This window comes from Numida meleagris, chromosome 5, assembly GCF_002078875.1.
Source record: "Numida meleagris isolate 19003 breed g44 Domestic line chromosome 5, NumMel1.0, whole genome shotgun sequence".
In the NCBI taxonomy this organism is placed as follows: Eukaryota; Metazoa; Chordata; class Aves; order Galliformes; family Numididae; genus Numida; species Numida meleagris.
Window position 1 is genome coordinate 38,077,430 of NC_034413.1, and position 26,524 is coordinate 38,103,953.

At 39.5% G+C, this 26,524-nt stretch overlaps 1 protein-coding gene across 7 annotated transcripts in view; it reads left to right on the plus strand.

The window, feature by feature from the left end:
• Positions 1-26,524, plus strand: part of ERBB4 (erb-b2 receptor tyrosine kinase 4) — a 538,439-nt gene that overhangs the window by 397,366 nt on the left and 114,549 nt on the right. For 6 of the 7 annotated variants that reach the window (XM_021398689.1, XM_021398690.1, XM_021398692.1 and 3 more), the window contains 4 exons: positions 1,960-2,092; positions 3,269-3,362; positions 4,839-4,993; positions 10,563-10,637. In XM_021398689.1, the coding sequence (XP_021254364.1) occupies positions 1,960-2,092; positions 3,269-3,362; positions 4,839-4,993; positions 10,563-10,637 (457 nt within the window). The remainder of the gene's footprint in view (positions 1-1,959; positions 2,093-3,268; positions 3,363-4,838; positions 4,994-10,562; positions 10,638-26,524) is intronic. The other variant, XM_021398691.1, reaches the window with a different exon arrangement.

The following is a 26,524-nucleotide window of genomic DNA, read 5'->3' on the forward strand; positions in this document are numbered from 1 at the left end:
CTCCACTTGGACATAGAATTGTTGACTGTAACTCTCTGAGGGTGACTGTCCAGCCAATTCCTTATCCAGTAAGTGGTCCATCCATCAAATCCATTTTTCTCCAACTTGGCAACCAGGATGTCATGCAGGACAGTGTCAAACGCTTTGCACAAGTCCAGGTAGATGATATCAGTTGTTCTTTCTTTATCCACTGATGCTGTAACTCCATCATTTCCTTCAAGTTTTTCCCCACCATCCATAAAATTAGTTTCAGGGAGTCCTTTGCACAGAGGTTGTGCTCTGTATTTTGGTTTAATAGCTTTTCTCTGAAAGTGGACAATTAATTTTTAAAATCTGTAAATTTTTGGCATTTACCATGTCCTGTGCCAAGGAATTCTGCAGCTTGATCTACACTTTGTAGGAAGAAAAATCTGTTTTGAAACCTGTTGGGTTCCCATCTCTTTCAATGCTCTCGAGGGACTTGGAAGAAGCTGTGAAAATTGCTTTGTGCTTTTCTTATTGTTGTTCACATTATCATAGAACTTTGTTATATCCTTCCTCACCTGTGTCTAGGACTGTTTGTTCCTTGGTTGTGATTGAGTCTGCAGCACTATTTTTCTCACTTTATCTTTTCTGAAAGGAACAAACCAGAACTGGGTGTAGTACTCAAACTGTGAGTACATAGTGAGTTTCTGTGGTGGTAAGATGATAATTTCTGTTTTTTCTCTATTCTGTTTCTAGAAAAAAAAATCTGAACATTTGGCATGCTTTTCTGAGCATGGCGTATTGAACTGGTGTTTCATAGACCTGTCAATGTTAATTCTGAATTCTTTGTTGAGCTTTAATAGTCAGCTCAGAGGAGAACATTTCATCCAGCATTGTTCTGTATGGAAAATAAGCTTTTGGTTTGGTTGTTTTTTATATCTTTCCTTCTTCCTATCTGCATCAGTTCACATTTACCACTCTGTATTAACCAGATCTTCCTTCTCTACATGACTGCTTCAGAGAGCAAGTTTTCTCTTTTGTGAGGTATTGCTTCCCATTACCAAAGTTATGGCCATTATTCTGTGATATACTACATACATCAAAATCCTCCCTAGAATCATTTCTAACAGCTGCTGCAGGGGAACTGTTAGGGCTTAAAATGGTGATGGAACACCTGGTGAAGGGCTGTGGCTGGCCCAGGGAGCACAGGCAAAGTGTTTGCACCATGCTCCCCAGCTGGCCAGAAGGGGTGGACCCAAGGGGAAGCCATCCTGGGCTCTGTGAGGGTCAGCCATGGAAGGGAGAGCATCTCTTGGAGCTGGGGCTTCCTGAGAAGGAGTGCTGCATGGTCATGGAGCTCCTTCACCAGTTGAGTGAGTTCAGCTCTTCTTTTTGCATGGGGTTCTTGGCCTACCCGTGAATGCTTTACTTGGTATTGCTAAGAACCTGTCAGAAGCAATTTTGCTTTTTCACAAGCAAAACAGTTGCGGAGAAGCTTCTTTCAGAAAATAAGAACTTGTTATTTTATTGTTGGTTCTTGAGGTAGAATAGTTGTTTTAATAATGCTGAAGTTGGCTTCTTTATTGTAAGGATTCAGTGCTGAATAGTGCTAATTCTGTTCCTGCCTGGATTTGAGAATACTGTACATCAGGTAGGGCCAGAGAAGATCCCCACTCTGGGTGGGGATGCTTGTGCTGTAGGGGATGTGTTCTCCTTTCAGAAACTGAAATTTTGTAACATCTTCAAGGCTATTGAAGTTAGAGGCTTTTTACCCTCACAAATATTTATAATTAGAATCTAAGTGCATATTTTCTACGTCATCTCTGTGCACGGCTTACGCTGTGAGCAAGGAAGAGTTGGGTCTTGGTTTAGGAGGAATTTCATTGTCATATATTTTTGAGGGGAGTATCTTGTTTTCTGAATGCTAGATAAAGTGCTTTTCCTTGGAGTTCAGGGGACTATGTAATTTAATGACAGTATTCTCTCTCTCTGTAGCTGCTGATGGAATGGTGTGTAATGAGTTATGTTCAAGTGATGGCTGCTGGGGGCCAGGGCCGGACCAGTGTCTCTCCTGCAAGCGCTTCATCAGGGGGAGGACCTGCATAGATTCTTGTAACCTGTATGATGGGTAAGATATTTCTGTAGTACTCTTTCCTAATGTTACTGATTAGATCGTTCAGGATTTAATGTAGAAGATGTCTTGTTTTTAAATCAAGCAGCATCTGGTTCCATTATCAATATTACTGTTTTTGAGTGAAATATATTACTGGATAATTTTTAATTGTTTCAGAATCTGAACATGTGTAGAAAGATTTACCTGTGATTTTTTTACATTATGTACATGCAAATAGAAATAATAAAACCTGCTGTGCCTGTGTACTGTTTTTTCTAGAGGGTAGGTAGCCTACACACTGAACATACTAAAAGCTGGTCGAGGCTGCCTGATAAGAGGAAAATAGAGCTAAGCTCCTTATGTTACTTGCAGTCGAAGAAATTAATCATTAGGCTTTGGAGGGAAGCAGGTGAAATTCAACATCCTGTATAACAGTATAGCAAGGTCCCAAGAATTTCTTTTATAATAAAGATCAAACAAACAAAAAAAGTAAAAAAAAAAAACCATAAATGATTTTAGTTACATCTTTCTCCTCGAGGTGCTAATTGAAAATAAAATCACTGCATGGTTTCTTTCTTTTCCTGCCTTGGATGCTAACTCATGGAATTGTTATGGAGAGAGGATTGAAAGAAGTCCTATAAGTGCAAGAAAATATTCTAAACATTTCTGTCTGGACAATGCATGCAAAAATAACGTTGACAGAATACAATTTCATATGCTTCAAAAAGCTTGGAGAATAGTGTTGGTGAATTGTGTTTTCATATGCACCAGAACGCATCTGACCACAAACCCTGCAGCGTTTGGTGGCTGGTTCTGCCATGATGCCTGTCTCAGTAAGATTGCAAAGAGGCTATATTTGTATGGCATAACCAGCTCTTAAGTTAAGATGTTCTGAACTGTACTGATTAGGGAATGGTATTTGCCCTTTCCATAGGCTCAGCCCCTTTCAAAGTATGAGATGTGCGACCTGGGGAGAAGTTTTGTGTTTTTTCTAGTGACTTTGCTGATGGGCCTCAATTTTCAGCTGTTGTAAAGCAGCCTAATGCCATTAAATGAAGTGATCTCAGCTGCTGTAGTCCACTGGCTTAACGAGGCTGATATGATGACCACCAGGTGAAGAGTCAGCCATTTTTGCTCAGCTTCAGTCTCACTTTTGCTTTTTCCTAACCTGTCTGTGAAATATTTTCCTAGGGAATTTCGAGAGTTTGCAAATGGTTCTGTTTGTGTGGAGTGCGATCCCCAGTGTGAAAAGATGGAAGACAACATGATCACATGCTATGGGCCGGTAAGAGAAACACCGAGTATGTTGCGGGCTAGCTAGCTGTTAAAGTGTGCTAAAGCACAGGTATCTTATATTTAGAGAACATAAACTGGCTGTTGAAAATCAACATTAACAAAAGCAGAAAATGTATATGCTCTACATGTAGGAGCAGTATTCTGCATGTGTTAAACAGATGCTAGGAGTGAACTCAGTTGAATTAGACTGCTTTAGAAGACAGTTTAAAAAGGGGAGCCCTTTTCTTTCCTGAGTTGTCTTAATGCTTTAAATGCAATGTCCAAAGTCTTTAAATGTGAGATGGTATTCAGCTGCAATTTGAACATTCTCTTCTGTAACTGCATTTATTCATTATGTGCAGTTCTGTCCTGTTCACTATGGTTTCAGCTGTTTTTTTTCCACAAAAAGTGCAGGAATTTGTCTCAATTTTTCAGAAAGCTTGAGCAAAGTGTTCTTGTGGGCTTTTTCTATGTAGGCTAGCCTGTTTTGGTGAAGAATTTCTTACATGCATCCTAAAAATGAATATTAACTGCAACTGTCACATTTATAATGCTAATCTCGCCTTTATATGAGCAGTGAGTCTTGTTTCAAAGATTATCGCCCTTTTGTTAGATAAAAATTGTTTCTTGTTTCAGTTGTTTGTATATTGCCAAGATTAAAAGAAGTGTCTTGAACAGGAGGAGTTGTATTTTAGGCTCTTTGTTACTGAGAAAATTTAACCTGTAGCTTATTTCCTTGGTTCTGTGACTTATCCTAATGATTGTAAAGAAAATAAAATTTATTTTATTAATCATTCTCATAATTGTTTTTGCTGTACCACTCTGCTTTCTGCAATGTTGCCACAAAGCAAGAAGCTAACACTGCAAATTTTCAGCCCGTGAGAGAAATTTAGACTTGAAGGAGGACTTACGGATGTAAAATGGTAGATCAGTGCTCGAACAAAACACAGTATTCGATTGGCTCCACTGGCTTAAAATGTTATGTTTATATTGTTCAGGAGCCTTAGCTGATAGTCTGAACCATTTAAAAGAAACTCTGTATGTACCAAGAAGACCTTGTCACAGAAGTACCAAAGGATTACCAGATGCCACAGGGAGAATGCAGTGTGGGAAATAACATTGATTGTGGAGGTAGTGGATCGCTCTACCTCTTTGTGTGTGTGTGTGTGTGTGTGTGTGTGTGTAGGCTTAAAACAGACATGAAGTCTTTTGTGTTAAGCATGCCGGTAATGTGGAGAAACCTATTTAGAAACTAGAATTTAGTCTTATTCTCTACAGAGTAAGTTTGTGGCCAGAGCCACCAAGATATACGTGTGTGCTGCTCCTTAACAGTGGCTGGAACCATGCAGATAACTCACTGTTCATTGGGGAAGAAACACCTCCACAGTTACTGTTGTGTGTCCTGTCATGCTAGGAGCTGCAGTTCCCATGCAGAAGGGAAATATGGAGTAATTCCAATGTGCTGCATTTCTTTCATGTTCTCCAGGGTCCTGACCACTGCACAAAGTGTTTCCATTTTAAGGATGGTCCAAACTGTGTGGAGAAATGTCCTGATGGCTTGCAGGGGGCAAACAGTTTCATTTTCAAATATGCTGATGAGGATCGTGAGTGCCATCCATGTCATCCAAATTGCACCCAAGGGTAAGTATAAATTATATGAGGTGAACCATCCTACTTAATTTTCATATTCTGTTATAGTCTAGGTGCAGTTTTGGCTTGGTAAAGCACTTGTCCCACTCCTGAAAATTAAGTGTGTGCAGCGCTGTAATGCAACTTTATTTCCAGTTTCTCATGACATTCAGCTTTCTGTCATAAACATCCAGCAGCTTATCAGAAAAAAGTCTTACGCTCTTTATGAAAACCACACCAAATGTCTTTTCACAGCTTTCCTTCTAGCTAGTGCTGGTTTGTAACAAATGCTGCCATTCGCATCTCTATGTCTAGGCCTGTGCAATAACTTATTTTACTTGTTGATTAAACTGTCATCACAGTTCCTTAGAATTGCTGAAGTAACCCTGTAGCACTTCTATGAGATGTAGAGGGACTAATGCAAAGGGTTCATCAGGAACCAAATTCTGCAGGAGTATGAATTTGAGGGTCTATTTCTTAAGTCCTGTTTAAGTATCCTCAATCACTTGTTATGTTTGAAAGTACATAGACTACACCTGAGTACATCTGAGCCAAAATTAAGAATCTGTGCAAGAAAATGACAGTTATCAAATACACAGATATTGTCTTGCTTTGGCCATGTGGATTTGAAATAACTTTTTGATGAGGCAGTTAGTGCTGTCCAGGATGCACAGAAAGGAAGAGACAGCCGGGGGAGAAAGATTATTTCACTGGCTGAAGTTTTCTCTTCCACAAGAGGCCCTATCTGTTTAACAGCTAAAATTAAACTGGTAAATTATTCAATGTAATCTTGATGTCAACAGCTGTTGCCATTCAAAATGAGACCTTTTGCTGGTTTTGCAAATCTAATTATAATAGAGCCATTGGGGAAATGAAAGCAAGATCGCGAAGATACAGCCAGGATCTGTTACAGATTGGTCTTTCCTCAGACCCTCAATTATGCAATAAGAAAAGTGCTGCTACTGTAGAAGAAGACAGTAAGAAGATGCAGTATAGAAAGATGAGCTTGCTTCAGGAGCTCTGGTCCTGGCTTTAAGAGATGGTGGATGTGCTCATTTGGAATCTGAAGAGTTTGGAATCTCAGAAGAGTGGGATGTCACCTTTCTTTCTAGACAGTCTTCTATTCTGAAAAGACTGAAATATTAATCTTCATAAAACCACTGCGTTACTCCAAAACTAGGAAAGGAACAGATTATTTTCCATTCCTCATCATTTCTTCATGTGCATCAGTATTTTGCAAGTAGTTATTTGGTACTGTCTCCCTGGGCAGGAGGTTTTTACACTTCCTGATGGAAGTCTGACATTCTAGTTCATAAACAAATAGGAAGGGCATTAGGCAGTTGTAACTACTTGCCAGAGTTTGTTGACAACCCTTGGTGACACAGGGTTCCTTTATGCTCAGTTACTGTATCATTTACCCCTTAAACTTTGTTTTCCCTCTTCTTTATGCAGAAGTTTGGCCCAGGTGAAAAGTGAAAGAATGTCTCATCTGGGATAGTGTGCCAGTCCCCAGGGAAATGATGAAGTACTGCTACTAGTAGAGCCAATGATTTCTCCCACAAAGATGTTGTCTCTCTTATGAGGAGCTGTATCTTCGCCATGGATTAAGTACTATTCCTCACAGAAATCTTCATCCTGTTTTTGAAAGATTAATGTCTGTTCTTAAGCATTTTGTTACCTCTCATGAAAACAACATGCACAAACCTCAATCTAGGTAAAAATAGATCATCTTTTCTAGTGTTTCTGAAGACTTCCTGCAGTGACATTATGTTAATCTGTTAATGATTGTCCCAGATGGTTGGGGTTTATGGGTTTCCTATCTTCTTGCCAACATTCTTGGGCTGAATATCTCCGCAGAGAAAAAGGGAATTAGTCTCTTTCCTTCTCTCCTCCTTCAATGATGAGTTCTGTAGTTTCATATCCTTCCTTCTAAACTTTAGTATTAAGTTCCCTTCAGTCAGGATTCCTAGTGAAATCACTTATGGAGGGAGCACATCTTGATATTTGACTCACAACTGAGTGGTACAAAGAAACCGTAAATCTACTTCATCTGGCATGTCTCTTCTGTCTGTTAGATCAATTGCTGGAATAAAACCAGTGCCATAGATGCGTAGCTTAGGTACTTGTAAAGAGTCTTGAGTTGCTGCAGAGTACCACTCCTGGTATGGTATTATCCTGCTCCTTCAGTACTGCTCTGTGAATCAAAGTTCTTGCTAAAATATGTTTTCAGTTCTCATAATCATCTCCAGCCATCCTTGTCACAGGGGAAGATAGTTGCCCCAGCTTTGTGTTTTCTGTGAGCTTTCTGCCATAATTTCATCATGGTACTTGCTGATGATTACTCACTTGAGCATGAGACTTGATAATGCCATTCTCCTCCTTTATTCAAATATAATGACTGCTCCTGTAAGTAGATGTGTTATTATCCAGTCCTGTTAATGATCTTATGTTCACCAAGAGAAGCATCAAGAAGTGACTTGGATCCAACAACTGTGGTTTTCGCTTTGCATCTTCATGATAAACACCAGCTACTTGAAGCCAATTTGAAGCAGATCTGAGGCACGTGGAACAGCTATCCCATTTAATTCAAGGGAGTCAGAAAACATTTGGCACTTTTTCTTTCCAAGCTAGCCAGAATGGAACACTTTTGCAGAAATGAAATATGAATTATGTAACAGCATCTGACAGTCTCCTTCCTTCCTGAGCAAGACACAAAGAGGACACCTCATCACAGGCATTTTCTCACTTCTATTAATTTTGTTTTTTTGAAGGAAATGTATTACTCTTCACCAAAACTTCATTATCCCTCTAAGCTGACAAGTCATGGTAGAAGGGATTTGAAGTCACAGGGACTGCCTTGTCCCCAAAGGCATTTTGAATTCCAGTTGGCATCATAGTGCAAATTCAGTGGCAACAAACACTAAATAGTTGGAGACCAATACTGTTTTGCTGATGGAAAAAATTTCTCCCTACCCCCAGCTCCAGTTCAATGTTCTTGCCGTCTGTATTAACATATACTCCATGTTACCTATATAAATCCTTGGTTTTGATTCATCTGGCTTTAACTGTGGTAATAGTCAAGTGATCGGATATTAGCTGTAATAAACGTTTTCTCTTGTCCTGAGTTAATCCCTTTGTCATCTCATGATCAGTTTTGTTTGTTTTCAGCAACAAAGTTTTTGGAGAATTCATCTGACTGAAAATGGCTTTGCTACTTGAAATCTGTGAAAAGTTATGACCCAGCTTTTTGGTCTCAAGGAAAATTGATGTGAGACAATATTTGTGAAAGTTGGAGGGGAAATGGGTTATGTCAGGAAAAAAAAATCATTAATTAATTTTCAGAACTGTTCTAACTAATTTTCTTTCAGAAAATCATTATTTCTGAAGGTAAGGGGAACAGCTCTATGTATAGTTTTCTGTATCAGCTGTATTGTAATGACTGAATGTCATTAATAAATTGATATGTATCAATTACCCAGTTCCTTTTACAGAAAGAAAATGCAAGTTCTTCCTCCAGACTCCAAGCAGAGGAAGGAATCCTGGGGGTGAATTGAGTGCCACTGTGATGTATGACTGTGGCATGCTTGTGCTTGTGTCAAAAAAAAAAAAAAAGCCTGAAATGAAGGAAATTATTTCCAGAGAAAAAATAACTGGTGACTTCATGTTGAAAATCAACTTGGCAGTAGAACTGTCTATTGCCATTACTCACACAGTATTTATTGCATGTAAATCAGGACAACCGAGGAATATGAAAGTATTCATAGTCATGTTGAACGCTTTAGAATGTGCCTAGACAGGGTTTTCTGTTTGAGGCTGGGAAATCCACTGAAGGTGATTATTGATTTTTAAATAAAAATCAGTATTACTTCAACTTCAAGTGGGTTAGGTCCAAACATCTCTCTCTTTTTGGATTCAAGTCTTGTTCTCCAGAGGTCTGAGAGAAGAAATGTACAGATATGAAATGACTGCAAGACAGCAGGCTCTTCCCGTCTGCTAGTTATCTGAACTAGTAATGGGCTCTCAGAACTCCAATTTCAAGTGGACCCCTTCTTATCTATAGCAAGAGTCTGAACTTAGCTTCTCTTGACATGCTAGAAAATCGAAGATCTGAACAACTTTTTTCAGCCTTCTTCGTTACTGCACTGGTCTTTGGCAAATTGCTGAGAATACTTTGAAAAGAATAATGTTGTATATGTCTTTAGAGTGGATAGAACTCGGATTTGCGAAGCCCAGGACAGCTGAAATCTGAAAAAATACTTGTCAAAAGTTCTAAGTTCTTGAACTGTATTTAAATCAACCCTCTCCACTTTATGCATGATCTGTCCACTTGGGCATTTAATGAATCTACTTTTGTCTGCACCATCTGCTGAAGGAAACAATTGTTGAGGAAATAGTGAAAAACTTTGTTTCCACGTCAAAGGTGTTCCATTTAAGAAAAAAAAAAAAAAGATTCAGGTGAACAGGAGAGAAAGATCAGTACAGATATTGTTAAACTTTTGAAATAAGTTGCTCGGTTTCTTTAAAACTGAGAGAGCTAGTTATTTGCCATGAATAAGGGGGGACTTGCTGGGCATTCAGCACTAAAGCATGTCAGGTTGTCTTTATCTCTGAAAGTTAATCTTCATCTGTCTGTCTCTGATAATCTTGACCCCTGAGCAAAAAAGGGGTAAGTGACTTTTTATTTGAATGCAGAGAACTTAGTACACTACTTCAGTTACTGTTCCTTGTGAGGGCAGGGAAACAGCGAGGCTCTTTCCCCATGGCTGTGCTTGAGTGGTGCTGCATAAAGTGATTCCCTGGATTTCCGTCACCTTTGGTGAGCACCTGCTGAATTTGCAGGTGGAAGTCTTTTGGCAGCATCTACAGATGGCAGAACAGTGCCTGGATCAGCAGACAGCATTTTACTCAGTTTTTTTTTATGGGAATCTCATCCTTGAGCTTCCTTGATAAGAGTACAGTCAGCTTCCATAATATATGCCCTAGCTAGAAACTTAAAGCAGAATGAACAATTGCATCAATTACACGATGTGGGAGAACAAAGTTTTGCATTGTGCTCCCGGAGGTCTCATGTGTTGCAAATGAACAGCTTCTGTGCAGTAATCACCAGTTTGATTATTCAAAAAACATCCAGAAAAGGCAACTCAGTTGTCAGGCCTCCCACATACACAGGTGAAACCTGCTTTAGATACTGTTTGAGCCAAGAAAGGTCCAACTTTGGAATGCTGTTTATGTTGCTATTATTGTTCCCTTCACAGGCTTTTTTTTTTTTTGTCACAATCTATAATTTTGTGGTGACTTGAGTCTCTCTTTAGAATTATAATTAAGAGTGTGTCACAGAGAAGGGATTTCTGCTTCCTAGATTTGCAAATAACTTTTTTCTCTTTCTCTTCTTGTTCTCAATTTGGATTTGCTGCAGGTGCATAGGTCCGCGTATCGAGGACTGCGTTGGCCTGATGGATAGGTACTTGCTGAGTGATCGTTCCCTGTGTGTCTTCCATCCTCCACGTGTGGACAAGGGCGCATGCGTGTGCATGTCCTTGTGAATGGCAAATGACGTCTTTTGTTCTGTAATTGCCTGCAGGTGTAGAGGTCCCGCTAGTCATGACTGCATTTACTATCCATGGACACGACAGTCCACTTTACCACAACATGCTAGGTAACATCCACCACTTCTCCATTTTTGTACACGAGGTTCTTCCCTAGTTACCATAGGAATGCTATACTATCCAGTTTGTTCAGAAATGCAGAGTATGGGGAAAAGTATAACCTGTTCTTAAGTAAGATATGCCTCTGAACACTGAGGCTTACTTACCATTTGAACGCCAGTTAACTTCATTTTTTTGGTTTGATGATGTTAAAGCAGAAAAAGTTCAATTCTGAAATTTTCTACGGAAATATGTTTCTTGATGAAATTCTACTGGAAGTAAACACAGTAAAAACCTCTGGTTAAACTGAAATGCATTTATTTGTATTTCAATTTACTGTTTCTTTGAGATGGAGCTTAAGAAAAAATGAAGCTTTTTCTTCCATACGTTCCCGTGGGGGGGGAGAAGTAAATGATTTGATAAGACTGAATTTTTCCTTCAGTTCACAAAAGTCTTATTTGATTTTTTTCATTTTCTGTTCAAAAAAAAAAAAACCCAAAACATTGTAGTCTTTCAGCAGTTTTATTTTCTAGTAATGGTGATCAAAACAAGTTAATGCAGGAGGAATCCCAAAACATTGTGATTATACTCTATATTCATTTCTGTAGAAGTCCTTCATTGCCATTAATTTTAATATTCAAACTGGTTAGTATGACTTCCAGGCTTTGGGGTTACTGTCGTGAGCTAGGATTAGATAAGAAATGTATCCTTTTAATCAGCTTCATTATTAATTCATTTTAAGAAGATATTTTGAAGTTCAGTACCTAATGTGAAGATCCTTGTTCTCTTGCTGCTGTGGGAGTACGTGTTTAGGCTTTGAGGAACAGTATAAATGCTATCAGATGGTGTACCTGTGTAATTAAATGGGTGTCAGTTCTGACTGAATTCTTAGACCGATGATTAGACAGAGGAAGAAGACTTAACATTTTTCACATTTCTGTATGTTTTGGATTTTTTCTTCTTTGAGCTATCTAGTATGAAGCACTTCTATGTGGGACTCATTTTCAGAGGTACTCACTGAGTGCGAGTTACTGAAAACCAGCAATCTGTTTAAAACATCTCCAATTTTAACTCCTAATCAAAGCACAAAGAAAGAGAATGTATTATTATTTGCCAAAGTTTAAAGGGTATACCAGACTACTGAGAATGAATGCCATGCTGATATTCCTTGGTTTGGTAATCAGTTTTAAAATGGCATGTATTTCATTACTGGGTTTTTAATCAGTTTTTGAAGGAATAGTAAGGGCTAGGAAGACTACTTTTTGGTAGTAGTTTAACTCTTAGTGCTACAGACTCCTCCCTCTATTTTCCTCTGTTTGCCCAAAAGCCTCTCAGACCTTGTTCGTGGTTGAATTCAAGTGATGCAACTCCGAAACTTATTTTTGTATTAGAAATATCCTAGTAGCACTTAAGTCTATGGGTACTGCCAAATACTCATTGAAGCCAAGGGAAAGTCTCCTGTTGATCACAGTAAGTGATTTAGACCCTGAGACCTTGGATGTGAGGCCACAACACTAAAGGAAGTGTTGTCTCACAAGGTGTCAGGCTTAAGCCAGGTGTTAGCAGGCAATGTTTGTGTTGTATTTTATGTTGTGTAAATTGTAGTTCTTGTCTCTGAATCTACTATGCAGGTAGGAAAACAAATGATCAGATTGATGGAAATTAAAACAGATTTTTTACCATGCTCAGGCAAAGCATTTCCTACTTGCTTCAGTACGAGAGGGGAAGGACCCTCAAATGTTGCTTAGAGCTCATGGATTTTTTATTTGTTTCAAGTTTACTGAATTTATCGTAGGAAAACTAGTGCACTGTAAATGTAAAGAATACCACCATTTCATCACAATTTAAAGCAGAGAAGGAAATTTTAGTGCTTTTATACTTCTGTATTTAGTAGATGTGTGAAATTCTGTTTTTTGTTTATGAACATGATACATTTTTTTGGGGCTAAAAATGGGCAAAACTGCACTGGCAAAAGTGATACTTCTCATTGAGAGAGCAAGAGTGTAAATCAAAAATGGTTGTATTATACTTCAGATTGAACCTTCTTCTTGTCCCTTTAAAAGTCTGGAGTATCCCTAGACCTATGGGCTTTAAAATAATCATTAGTTTCACCCTTGTCCCACTGACTTGAATTTCTCCCATTTTTCTTTTAGTTTTTCTTTACAGTTCTGCAGTATGCAGATTGGTTCTGCCATGGTCCATTGACTTAGGGGCTTTTGTAAGAGTCTGATAGAATAGCAGAGGAGTTTTAAAGTTCAAATGTGCATCATGTAGCTTGTTTCCAAAGGACGGGTGAAATGTTAGTTTTTTCTGCTTATGTTTGGTCCCCTGCATTCTGTAGGGGGAAAAAAATTACTTTCAGTATTCCAAGTTTTCCTTTTTAAAAAGGAAAATTCCAAAGCTTAACTTCATTAGAGTGCTGCCCAAAGGATGGAAGAAACCCTTTTATTTCTTCAGTTCCCCTGATAAGAGCTGTTATACCATTTCCTCTAGACAGCATGAAAGATTATTTTAGATTATCATAGATGATGCGCTAGATCTTGTGTCCTTGTCATTTTCCTGTGAGAACTTGCATTTATTTTCAATATGTTTATCATCACAGAGTTACCATATTCTTAACTGACAGCAAAAGTACAATCTGTGGAGGAGTGAATATCATCATAAGAGAACCAGTTCAAGTGGCTGGAAGTCATGGGAGAAACAAGTGCCTCTTTTTGCTTGTGATTAGTTGCAGATTCTGATTATTGTTGTAACAACTCTTGATTCACTGCAGCAAAGATAGCCTTTGCTCATGCTTGTGACATGTTCTGTCTGTCTTTGTGCCCCGTGCGTAGTGGTCCCATCACAATGTTGTCCTATTGTAAGTGGCTGACTGAGTCAGCTTGCTTAGCAAGCTTTCTGGCTGACCTCTGCAGGATCTTTGGCTGGTACAGAGGTCCAAAGGAGTAGGGCAGGCCTTGCCACCTTTCCCATGCAAAGTGGAGTCCTTGACTGGTATGAAACTAGCACTGCTGCTTCTTTGCCTCCCTTTCTGCCTCCTTCCTGAAGGATCTCAGCGCAGGAAATGCAGAGCACATGAGGGCCTAGTGTTCTGGTTGGCCGCCTGTAGCTCCTCCTGCTGTCTTCTGTTCAAGAAGGTATGACGTTATTGCTGTGGGACTTTAGTATGGGGCACCCTTTCCTAGATATCACCGAGAAAGAGAAGGTAGAGGCTAGGATTTCCCAGGGTGCCCGAAGCAGTTAACGCATCCCTTTTCCTACCCACTTACTAGAGTGAAGCTCTGTTCCATGCCTTCTGTTGGTTGCAGCCAGCAGTTCTTTTGAGTGGAAGAGCATAGTTCTTAGAGGGTCTGGGTGCAGAGCAAGCCACGCTGAGTGCAGCATGAAGAACAAAAAGAGGAGTATGCCTATTTGAAAGAGCTTTTAACCATTGCCTTAATTGAAGATAGACAAATTGTTACAATAGTGCTCCATCATCCACTAGGAAAATGACTTCTTGGTTGTGCAAGGCTGGATGTTCTGTGCACCCCAGTTCCAGAAAAGTTTGGCTAACGCAGTTATTGAAGCTAGACTGTGGATAAAGTTTTTGACCTAAAGTATGAATTCTAAATGATTTATTCTTCCTGTAATTCATAGAACTTACAACTAAGAAGAGATCATTAAATGGAGTGAATTTTATGGTTTTCTGACATGTGAGAGATTGTAGATCTGAAGGTGTAATTGGAAGCATGTGGCTGTTATGATAGGGAAGAACTAGCACCTTAATGTCACTGGTTGGAGTAATCTGATGTCTCTGTTTATACATTAAGAAAAGATCACGTTTTCCTTTTAACTAACAGAAACTAATTAGTCAGGACCACCGTTGTCAAGTGGCTACATGCAATGAAGTGTAGAAGTTAAATCAAATTACAATCTTAATGCTAGCTTTATATCAACAAAGGATGTTCTCTCAACAAATCATCACTTCCTAAATGAAAAAAGCCATTTTTATGTGCTGTGTGTGTACATGAGCTAATTAACAATAAACTCTATGTAATGCAGGCAAATCCTTTCACAGCTGTTTTGTACCCTCACACAGTACAACTTCAGTAGAATTTCACAGTGACTCTGACTAGATGGTGGGGAAGGGAAACCACCTCTAATAAACCGTTAATGTTTATTGCTTTTATGGAGCTTTGTTCCATTGCTTGGAAAAAAGCATTCCATATGCTCTCTATTTTTACATAATAATTATAGTCACTTCTGGAGGGGAAGAAGAGGAGCATCACTGTATAAAATAAGAGGAGAAATAGGATCTATGGGTACAAACTAAGAAGCATTACTTAACTTGAATTATAAAAGTTGCTGCTCTTGAGAAACTTCTAATATGGAGCTCTCTATTGTATCGGAACAAAGTTGAGGAAACGTTTTTAATTTCTTTTAATTTCTATTTTATATGTATATGACTTGGAAACTACTGTTTCTTGTCGTGTTTCTGTGGGTTGAATAGAGCTTACAAGTGATCCGTACATGATAGACAGAGAAACCTCTAGTTTTGTGTGAGAATTGCTGTTAATGAACTGTTTTTAAACAGACTTTTGCTGTGGGCATGCTTACTGTCACAACATTTCACTGCCTGGAGCTTTGGGAGGAATACATTTGAATCCCCCTTTGTGTAGGGAAGAGTGAAGGAACCAGAGGCAACTGTTGTAATGCACATGCTCCTTAAAATGCACTCTGTGGCTCCAGTAGAATAAGGCAAAAAGTTTGTTGTAATTGGTTTTACAAACAGTATAACATGAGTGAAATGTTCTTGCTGTGTATCAGGATGGTTGCTGCCTACAGACCAGGTTTCTCAGCAGCAGAGCTGTTGTTTGACAGATTTAAGTAATAACTTATTATTGCCTAGCAGTGCATGTCTGACGGGGAAATGCTACAGTGAAACTATACAAGTTGGTCTGTGCTGTCGATTTGTGGCAATAGGAACAGCAGACCTTGCTGTATGGCACAGTGTGTCCCAACCCTTGTACCTTATTCAGCCGGTGAGCTCTGAAAGAATCCTAGAGCCATGCTCGGTCTTAAAAAGCAAACTGGTTTCTTGCTGAAATGTATGGTGATGTGTATTTGGTCTGTTTAGGACACAGGGACATCATGAAACTTGTAGTCCCCCTGTTATCCCTAAACTTTATGACAAGCATTCATTAAATCCTCTCTGGTCTCAGTGCACAGTCCAGCATGGTGAGCTGTACGTGTGTAGTTAACCCCACTTTTACAGCAAGATTAATGGAGATATGGAAAATACACATGATTAACTAAGTGTGATAATTACCAAGCCTTGGAATTCTCTCAGGCATCTAACTAAACCTGGCAGTATCTTTGAGGACACTCCTCAATAAAGGCTATTTACATTTTTTTCTTTCGGGTTTTATATTTTGCAGCTCACAATAGTATTTTGAAATACACTTAAAACAAGAAAACTCTTTGTTCTAAAAACTGGGTAAATTATTGTTACTGCATCTAGGAGCAGGGAAAGAAAAAAACGGGTAGACTGGATATGACAGGTCTCTACTGAAAGACAAGCGTTTGGGAAATTCCAAATTGAAAGTGGTGTGTTAGAATGGAAAATAACACACAGCCCTATTGCAGAGGTCACCGTCTTTCTTTCTCATCAACCCACATAAGCTTTGTGTTGTGTGTACTGGTTTGACTATACAAATAATATATGATGCAGCAATAAAATGGTGTCATGAAAAAGTGACCCTATTATAGAGCAACAGTGTATATATCTCACCATTCTCCTGTAGGTTTCGTTTATGACTTGAAATGAGGATTTAATTTAGATTTAATGTTGTTATAAATTAATTATCTATTATTAAAAATACATGTATAGAGCTTGAGAAATATGCAAGATGTAGAGTTGTTTAAACCTCGGTGAATGGTTTCCTAATAATTCATTAATATTTATTATATAATAAATTAGAACTAAAGCTTGTGGTCTTAGTTCCAATCTACCTGCATAATGCAACATTTGTCACTCTTTCATATTTAGAGAATTTATGTGACAGATGTATTTCGGTTCAGAAAACCAAGACTTAATTCTCTGCATTCTGGCTTAATCGCTGTGACCCATCTGATGATAAAGGAGCTGCAGTTCTTGCAGTAAATGGAGAGCTCTTTGTTGGAGTTATTTTGAACTGTACATTGATGGCACTATATGTTTTTTAAAAGCATATGTACAGTGAAAGTCTACTTAGTTAGGTCTCCTCAGGTCAAAGTTAGTGTCTTGATGCAATCTACTGTAGAAGGGGGACAAAATTGGAGTTAGGAATAGATTTATTCATTTTTTGTATCTATAAAATAATCTTGCAGGAATTCTCCCCACATGCACGCTTTTCCATTGTTGATTTAAAATCACTTAAATGTTTCTTTGAATGATTGTACATAGAACACTCAATGCAAATAAAAGCTTGTATGTGAAGTCTGCAAATTATATTTCCTTTCTTAAAAATGGGAGTGATGTTTCCCTTATTTGCAGTCACAGGCTCCCCCTGATCAGTTGGCCTATAGCAGACCCCTAACCACCAGATGCTCTTTACTGGACCAATTCTTGATTTTAACCCACAAGTTCTCAACCTGAGAGCTGTTTCTCAGACATAGCTCTTCACAATCTATCTCTTCCTAACATAGAGGGCAACTCCCCCACCCCTCCTGCCCTGTCTATCCCTTCTGAAAAGCCTGTAGCCCTCAGAGTATTCCAATTGTGGGATTCGTCCCACCATCTTTCCATGATAGAAATTAGGTCATACTTTCCACATTGCGCCATGGTTTCTAACTCCTCCTGTTTATTTCCCATGTTGTGTGCATTGGTATAGAGGCACTTCAGCTGGGCTATTGGCCTCAGTGTCTTCTCAGAGGAGCCCTCCCTAATACCTCCAGGACAAGTCTGGGGTTTTTCCCTACTGCCTCCCAAGGTGACAGCATTCCCTTGCTCTTCTCTGTCACTCAGTACACTCCCTTCTCCCATCATATCTAGCTTAAAGCCCTGCTAACCAGCCCAGCCAGCTTGCTCCCTAGAGCAAGCCATCAGACCAAATTAATTAATCTTAGTATAATATTTTTCCTGTTGTGTAGTAAAGTGATGTAACAGTGACGACATGGGAGAATGTCATATGAATTACCTGTACCATTGGGCTTTTTAGATGAGGTTTGAAATACCTGTGTTCAAATTGTAGTGAGAAGGACAGATTGAGTAGCAAACTTATTTCCCATGCGACTCCCTCTTTCTGTTACTTCAGCTTACTTTACGTCTGTTCTATAGTGTAAATCTGCAAAGCATTTGGCTGCAGTATTCATGGCATGTAGGTCTCTGTGCTTCTTGTACAGGATTCTGAGCAGTGGTGTGGTTGAAGTGGTGTCTGTGTTGGCTGTGAAGCCCTGGATTGAGCCTGGCAAACCTGTTCAACTACTGCTGGTTTTTTTTTTTTTTTCCAAGTCAAGTACAGAACTCAGCTGAAAACCAGAAACGAAGGGCACTACCATTCCAACCAGGCTGGCAGTTTAGATGCAGAATTTCTCTCCGCATCCTTTGTAAGAAAAAAGTTGAAGAACAAGTGGCATAGCTGTGCAGCTCAGTGCTGTGTGGTGAGGTAATGCGAGGTGTTTTCTTTCAGGAAGAGAAGGAACCCCATAGTTCTGAAGTTTCCCACTTTTCTTGGGAAGAAAGGATCAGAAGGACCCATTTAAATGTTCACTTAAAGTAGAGCTCAGCTTTGCTAGCTGTGTTCCAGAGTTTCATGGCCTGACTTGAGTTATGTTCAAAGTCAGGCTTAGGATGCAATCATTTTTATGGAAGATGTAAGGTCCCAGTTACAGAAAAGCTAAAGTTGTAAGAGTGCTAAGGAAATCTGCTAGTCCCTGCTTCTTTCTGATAGCAGGGTCAACTGTGACTGAGCAGTGTTTGTGTGTAGAAAAAATGGGTGTTGATCACTGAAGTATTAAGACTTAAATTACAGAGAAATAAAGGTTGAATCATCTGCACACAGTAAGGTATCTAATGATAAAGTAGTTCTTGGGAAGACTCTTTGAATCTTGTGTTTTAAGAAACTTAAGGAAGGGACATTATGTGGCAAAAGAACAGTATCAGGTTGCGATAGGATTGAGAAGTGGCAAAAAGAAATGAGGCCAGTGACACTGAGCAGGGAAAAAAAGGAGGAGAGGGAGATATGGAAAAGGACTCAGGGTAGAAATAAGGTTTAGTATTCTAATACTAATGGTAGGAGATCCATATAGTGTATTTGTTGCTTTTTGTTGTGTTCCAGTCTTCCTTAGAGAAATGTGGAGATTTCAGAAATAAATTACCTTTCCCTGCCCGTCATGGTCCTTTGTAGGAAAGGAAGAAAAGAGTATTGTATTAAAAATGGACCACTAGATGCTGATAAATGCGTAGTCTCAATCTCAGAAAGGATCATCTTCAAAGTACAGATTGAAGAGAAAATATCCTAGCTTCAAAACAGTCCCAATACCTGTAGCTATTTTTTCCCATCTTTGTAGCGGTGATACCCTCTGCATGTAAATGACTTGGATGCAGGTCAGATTCAGTCCTGTTCCAGTACTTCAACTTTGTGCGATCTATCTCTATTTGGATTTTTGGGATCAGCCAGCAGATCAGACTCCAAATGTCTGAGTTCTATGCTTTGGGATGTATGAGTCATCTTTTAACCAGAAGACTTCTAAAATGAAGGAGCTCTTTTCCCTTACCAGGAAAATTTTAGTTAGAAAAAATACTAGGCTGTAGCAATATGTGTATGTATTCCCTCTAGTTGGTTTCATTAACTATTTGCACGCCTCACTTTAACACTGCAAATTTTTCAAGTGTGATGAGAGGTGATCCCTCTCCCTTCTCTTGATTATGCTGGGGAACCTTGTGGGGGGAGAGGAGGAGGGGATGTTTGAACTTTCTCTGTCCTGGATTTCTTGAGCCCAAATGGACCTCAAAAGTTGTGGGATGTAAAATGCACAGAAGGTCGGCAGGGTCTGCTGTCTGCCAGAGGGGCTGGTATGTAGGTCTGGGGCTTTGGTAGAGCTGGGAAGAAGAAAGGATTTGTTCTTGAACGAGGAAAGTGTCTGTTCCTATGGCACTTCTACCCTGGATGCTAAGTGCGCTCCATTCAGAGCATTTAACAGCTACTGAAGTAGAAGTATTTAAATATTTGGATGAGACAGTACCTGCAATAAATTCTGGAATGTTGTCGCATACTGAAATTCAAGAGAAGGCAGAGCTGTTTTACTAAATCATTATTGCCCTTTATATGGGCCATACTGTACTTCAAAATAATTGTAATAAAACAGCTGTTGCAGAGACTAGGTTATGCTGAGCCATATCCTTGCCATGGACACAAGCTGTTCTTCTAATCAAGTCACATCTGTGACCATGAAGATCATAGGAGTTTACTGTGTGTGTAGAGACATGCAAAAATATCATTGGAGCTGAGAACAGAAGATAGGGGTAATATTCAAAGCTGTTTTTTTTTTTATTTTTATTGATTTATTTATTTTGAGTGGCCTGGAGGGAAATGCTGGTAATGTGATGACTAGAATATTGTAGGATTCACTTTATTCTCTCTTTTCCACTTGGTATTGTAAGATCTACCGGAGAGGACTGATACATCATGGACATAGACTTCAGGGGTATGTTCAGGTATAGGAATGGTCCTGCATAAGCTTTGCATCAAAAAGAGGATCTCAGTTTTTCTTCTACCATTTTTTTCCCTCATAATCAAATGACATTTTCTAACAATTGATATAATTTATGTCATTTAAACAGATGTGACGGTATCCTTGTAATATTTCAATGATAAATCCCAGTGAAGCATTAGAAATGCTCAGAAACAAATTCCTTATGCCCTAATCTTTATCTAACTTCGATTTTGCTTGATTCTTACAAGTGCTGGCCACATTTACTCCCTCCTATGCTCTACAAAGATAGTTTATACGTATTTCAGAACTCTCATGAGGAGAAGCAAAAATGTGTGTTCCGGTTAACAACAGCATTGTGGTCATTTGGAGGCACTTATCCCTCAAATACTAGAGAGCATTTATGCCAGTGTGGAATAAAGTGTTAATATGCTTTAGACTTTGAAGGAAGAAGTCTTAATCCTCTATATATGCACAGTATATGGGGGCAGATTTCCAAACACAGTTAAAAAGGAACCTACAAATCCTCTGTTCACTCTGACTTTAATCTCCAACATAGGTCCCAAAGATGATTTAATGCCACCCCTTGTTAAAAAGAGCTCGGCTGAAACCCGTGTAAGCGCTGCATTTATCACAAAACACATGATTGGATGTGACAAGATACTTGAAGATCAGGAACGCAGCGTGACAGTTCTGTTCTCATCAGTTTATCATGTCCCATTTTGTATGGCTTTTTCCCCTCTCTGCCAGTGTCCGGTGCTGAACTTATTAATACCTTAGGCTGACTGCTCACTGGTGTGAAGAGGCTTGCTCACCTTGGCCAGATTGCACGTAGGAGTTTAGGTGCAGAGCCAGGGCAGAAGTGGTCTGCTGGGAATTGGGGCTGTCCTAATGTGCACATTGAGGAGCATGAGTCAGAAAGATTTCAGAGAGAGGCAGCCTGTGACAGAATCTCAGGTTTGATCCCCAGTGCAGTCCTTGAAAGTTTACTGCTGTGAAATATTCCTGGAGCTTGCACAAGCAAGCCCTGTCCCAGTTGATTCAGAGCTGGAACGGGAAGGAGCCTACTGCTCACAGCCACTTAGACACTGACTGAAACTGTGCTGTGCTGCTTAAATCTTCTGAAAGACTCTCAGGAAAGGCTGGCTTTCCAAGGAGTGATCAAAAGAGTTACAGAGAGACTGAGGCATATTCAAAAGAGAGGTGATTTGTGAAGTAAAAGTAAAGGCAGAGGGTAGAGAGAACTTCATCTAGCATCTCCTTAAGGGGAGGCAAGCCTCCTCAGCAGTCCTATGGGAAAGATTTCATCTAGTCATGCATGGATTTCAGTATTTTGAATGCTGAATGGCTCAATTACAGATAACATTTTACTAGTGGGTTTTGGAAAAAATATCAGGAGTATCAGTATCCAGATGTGTTTTCTCCATTTGTTAAAATACTCACAAAAGTTTCTTTCTGATCTTTATTCTTTACAGTGTGAGTTACCACTCAGCTGAAGTCAGTTTCCCTCAACGTCCTGAATGGGTACTGGATTACTGTAGAGAACAAAGTAATGAATGTCTAATTCATCAGAAATACATCTACAGTGATCACATTGTTTTTTACCAAACTGTTTCTCATATCTGTGTGAGCAGACACCTATCTGTGTGACTGTTTGCTACCTGTAGGGAAAAAATAGCACTGACTTGACTGAATCAAAGTGCCTCCTGCAACGCTGGTGGATTGCTGTTAGTACTGACTGCAGTGTTCACTCATCTCTGTGGTCACTGGTGGAGCAAAACTGAGGGTAGGTTGAAGTATCTTCTGAGCTGTTCAGGCTTGAGTTCAGCTGCCTGCTTGAGAGGTTGTAGAGATTGTAGGGGGGGAAGGCATTGGGCCTCCCCATGTCTGCAGGGACATGTAATGGCTACCAAAATGTTACAATGATGAAAGCATTATAGAATCTGCCTCAACTGCCTGTTGCACAGTGAAGGAGTGTTCCTATTCAGTGTCAGTGGTCAATTTTATGCTGAGAGGTACGTTCTCTGCGTGACCCAGCCCCATTCAAGTTTTAGCTGCCTATTGATTTAATATGGACGCTACATTGTATTTCTCCAGCTCCTCAAGCCTCAGACTGCTGCTATGTGGTGCTGGTGTGCACAAAAGCAGTGCTGCCAGCCAAAGTGGTCTCTCATCATATAATGTCCTAGCAGACATAGCAGAATGCATTTTGTGGTTCTGTTTGAGGAAAGCATGTGTTCCAATTAATAATTTCATGTACACAGAAATAATTGTAGAGCCTGTTGACTCCAGCTGGTTGCAGAGAGGGCTGTGTGCTGCGGGTCGATTTTATTGCCTCTAACAGAAATGGTTTATGCAGAGAGAGGCTCTTTGAGCTAATGTTGATGGATTTGGTTTCAGAGCAGTCTGTCAGCACCTGTGGTCATTACAGGGCTGGTTTTCTTTATTTGAAGCAAATTATTAATCTTTGAGAGAAAATAGAAAATATGATAAGTTTATAAGGATGATTGTTCTTTTGCTTGATGAACTGGCTTCACCTGTGAGTCCCATCTAGTGGATTTTACTGGCTTTCTGTCACAGATGAATCAATCTCCATTATATGAGGCCTGACTTGGAATATTTTACAAGGAACGTTAATCCGTTTACTTAAAACACAAGCCTCAAAACAAAGTCACCATGCAAGCTTTTAACTAGCGTTCCTTCTTTGTTTTGTGGCAGAAGAGAAAGATCTGAGTCTTAAAATGTCAGGGATACAACCGATATCAGATGGACTTTCAGTTTTATGGGGAGATGAACCTATGAAAAGCCTCTGTATCGATGCTGTAGTTAGTGGGATTTCAGTATTTATTCCCAGTCAGCTATATTAACAGGGTGTTAAAACAGATTTCTTAGTAATTTATGGTGAAAATAAGAGAAACATCATTGTTCTCCTAAATTATTTACATCACTGCTTAGTTTTGGTGCATCATAATAGCACAGTTGCTCTCAACAGCGCCTCTTGATCAGTGGGACATCTATTCTGCTCATGGCTGAGAACTCTGGCTCTCTTGTGGCAGATGGTGAAAAGCTTTGAGCACTCGGTTTGAGTCACCTAGCAACGTGCTAAGGTACACACTTAACTGCGGGATGGACAAAGTGGGACCTACAATGCAGTGCTCAAGTTGCATGTTGAAAAGTCATGGCTAAAAGTACCTGCCACCAAAGTTGTAACTACAGCGAGGTGACAGTATGATGGAATGCAGTTTGCCCGTATCTAGATTTAAATGTGGAATTGGTAGGCATCATGAGATCAGTTGTCAGTTACAATTTGTGATTACGTGTGATAAAAGCTAATCTGAACATAAAGGTGACATTGCTCAGTGTTTAAACACCCTCACATTAGGTGGAGAAAGGGAGAAGGGACTCTTGTTCCTGAAAAAGAAAAGTACAAAGCAGAGCACGTCTTAATGTGAATAATCCTAGCTGAATTCTTCCTGCCCTGGGGAGTGCTGTTTTGTGAGCACCAGGCGCTGGGAGTTGTGGATGCAGAGACTGCCAGGGGAGCACTGCACAGCAGAGAGAGGCTCTTAAGCATACTCAAATTTGCTTCCCACCCTGGCTGTTTATTTTGTGTAGTTTAAATACTAAGATTGTCATTCCAGGATTGGCAGAATCCCTTAGATCTCTGAAAGTGCAGCTTGAAAGTTCAATTCCCCACTGAGGGAAGGGGTGAGGAATGCAGAAAGTGTGAATTGTCCATCTCAAAAAAGAATGCCTTGAAGAAAAACAATTTGTTTGAGTTACGTAGATAAAATCTAAAGCGGTAGAGGGCTGGGAAACAGGAACGGAAAGCTTGGTTTCAGAGCTCAGTTTATTTATGTATTGTATTAGGTGGGTTAATGCCAAAGATGCAAAAACGGGTGTTTTCTCAGCTTTACTCCATGGACCACAGCACTACTTGCTTTCCCTTCTGATTTGCTCTCCAGTCTAGAGTATGAGACCACGTACTCACTGAGGTCAGTAATTAGGTTTTAATACCTGACTGTCAAAGCACTGTGGGAATTGCAAATGTGTTGATGTTTTCGAGTGAATGGAAATATACAAGCCACCCTGTAAAGCATCCTTGTCCATCTTGGAACGCTGACTTTGAACTTCTTGTCTCAAATTTGGTGGGCAGGAGTGGGTAAACACTGTACACATTTAAAAAGAAAAATACTTATTTCTCATAAGAGAATGCTAGAATCTTACTTTCAAATTTTAGCCCCAGTTGCACACAGTTTCCAGTTGAGAAGGCAGGATTTTTCATGTGTGTAGTGCCTTTTTTTTTCCTCCCTCTGCCTACCTCCCCTTTCTGGTCATTAATTGAGTATTCTGTCCTCAGCTGAGGGAGGGGTGAAGGATAGCAAATTAATTATGTGGGATTGAATTATGATTCAGAGCCATATTTCTTGGACTGCTGAGTCTATTTTGATGAGCATAAAAGTTCAGAAACGCCTAGTAGAGAATTTTTTAAACCCTCTGGAGTAGATTTTTCAGCATGTGAAGGAAAATAGTGGCTGTATCAGCAGTTTCCTGCTGGTGGGTTAGTAGTGGAGCTGTAAGAAATGTGAGCTAGAGTCAACCTCTGGCTGTCCATTCTTATGCTGGATGGGCAGGAGTGACTTACAACTGCTCTCTGCCTCTGTGCTTTTAAAGGTGACTTTACCAAAGTCTCTTTTTGAGGGCAGCATTTTTGTCACAGCATTAACATTGCTCCTGTTAATTTTGGTGAAAGTATTTTGAAGCAGTAAGTAGTCTGTAATGGATAGGCGTAGCCAGTTGCATTCACAGAGGTGGTTGTGGGGTGGTAATGTAACAATAATGTAAATGGATTACATCCTTAATGCCGTGAGAGATAAGGACTTTTGTGCACATCCAGCAGTATGTGTAGCTGAACTGAGGGTTCGGTGCACATGTGGGGAAAAAGAAGATTGATTAAAAAAAAAAAAACAACGCAGCAGAATGGGAGAAAAGTGAAGACTTGAAACATATATCTCTGATCAGTAACGCCTTTTAGGGATCCATGTTAAACAACCTTAGTAGTTACCTAAAGGAAAGGTAAACAGCATTTTAATGAAATTCACCTGAGTATTAAATTTGAGGTACTGCACACACAAGAATACTGGAAAAATTACCCAGGAGAGTTGAAGATGTTAGCAGAATAGATAAAAAGCAAACTGAGCCTAATGAACCTAAGTAAAAATAACCCAAACAAGGTGGGTGACAAACAAAAAACCTCAAGTGCTTAGGAAGTAATCTGTATGTGGTTGGAAACAACAGTGAGACACGATCCTGAAGTGCGCTGATGATACCAGAAAGCACTGAAGCCAGTGGCTCATCATTTGTGTCAAATAACTCATTGTTGCTGTTGACTTTGGGGGCCTAGCACAGCAAGGAGAAGGTGCTTAGTATACAATTGCATCCATTTAGGTCTGTGATCTTTGTATGTGTCAAGACTTCTGTGTAAGGATGGTTGCTTTAGTGACTACAGGCTTGTTTGGCGTTTAAGTGCTTTTTTTCAATTCACTGTTAAAAATGATGATTTCCTTTTAAAATCAGTGGGAGTTGATATGATGGATGTCTGCTTGAGAACTGTTTACTTATGGTCTATCATTCAAATATTGTTTGGACCACTTTTAGTGTGTATAGTGTCATAATACTTGATATCAACAGTTGTTATGATGGTTACTAATACGCACTTTGAAGTCAAGATATCTCCTTGTTTTGTCAGTCTTTGGTTTCATGGTGGGAAAATTCTGTGGTTGTTCATATATCATTTAAAAAAATATCTTTCTGCTTCCGAGCATTAGTGCTGTCTTCATAAAGTCTTTTGATGGCTGGTTTAGACATGGGCTTCACAACGGTACGCAGTGGTAATGTACCTTAACACTGCAAACCAGGTTAGATATCACTGCATCCAACTGCTTGGCTTTGTGATATGACGTAAAGAAACAATAAGGGATCAGATAAATCAATTTACTGTTTCTGTTGGAGACACTAATATTTTCAATACCTGTGTGCTACTTCTATTAAGCCATAATGTATCTTCCATCTTCATTCAGACATAATGGAGGAGAGTATTAAACCAGAGCAATGATACTTCTATAATCTTGACAATTGTTAACCTATTTCCTGTAGTTAATGAGACATGATTTCTGCACTGTTTTGCTCTGCAATTGTCATGCTTTTTACCTTAATTTAAGATGTT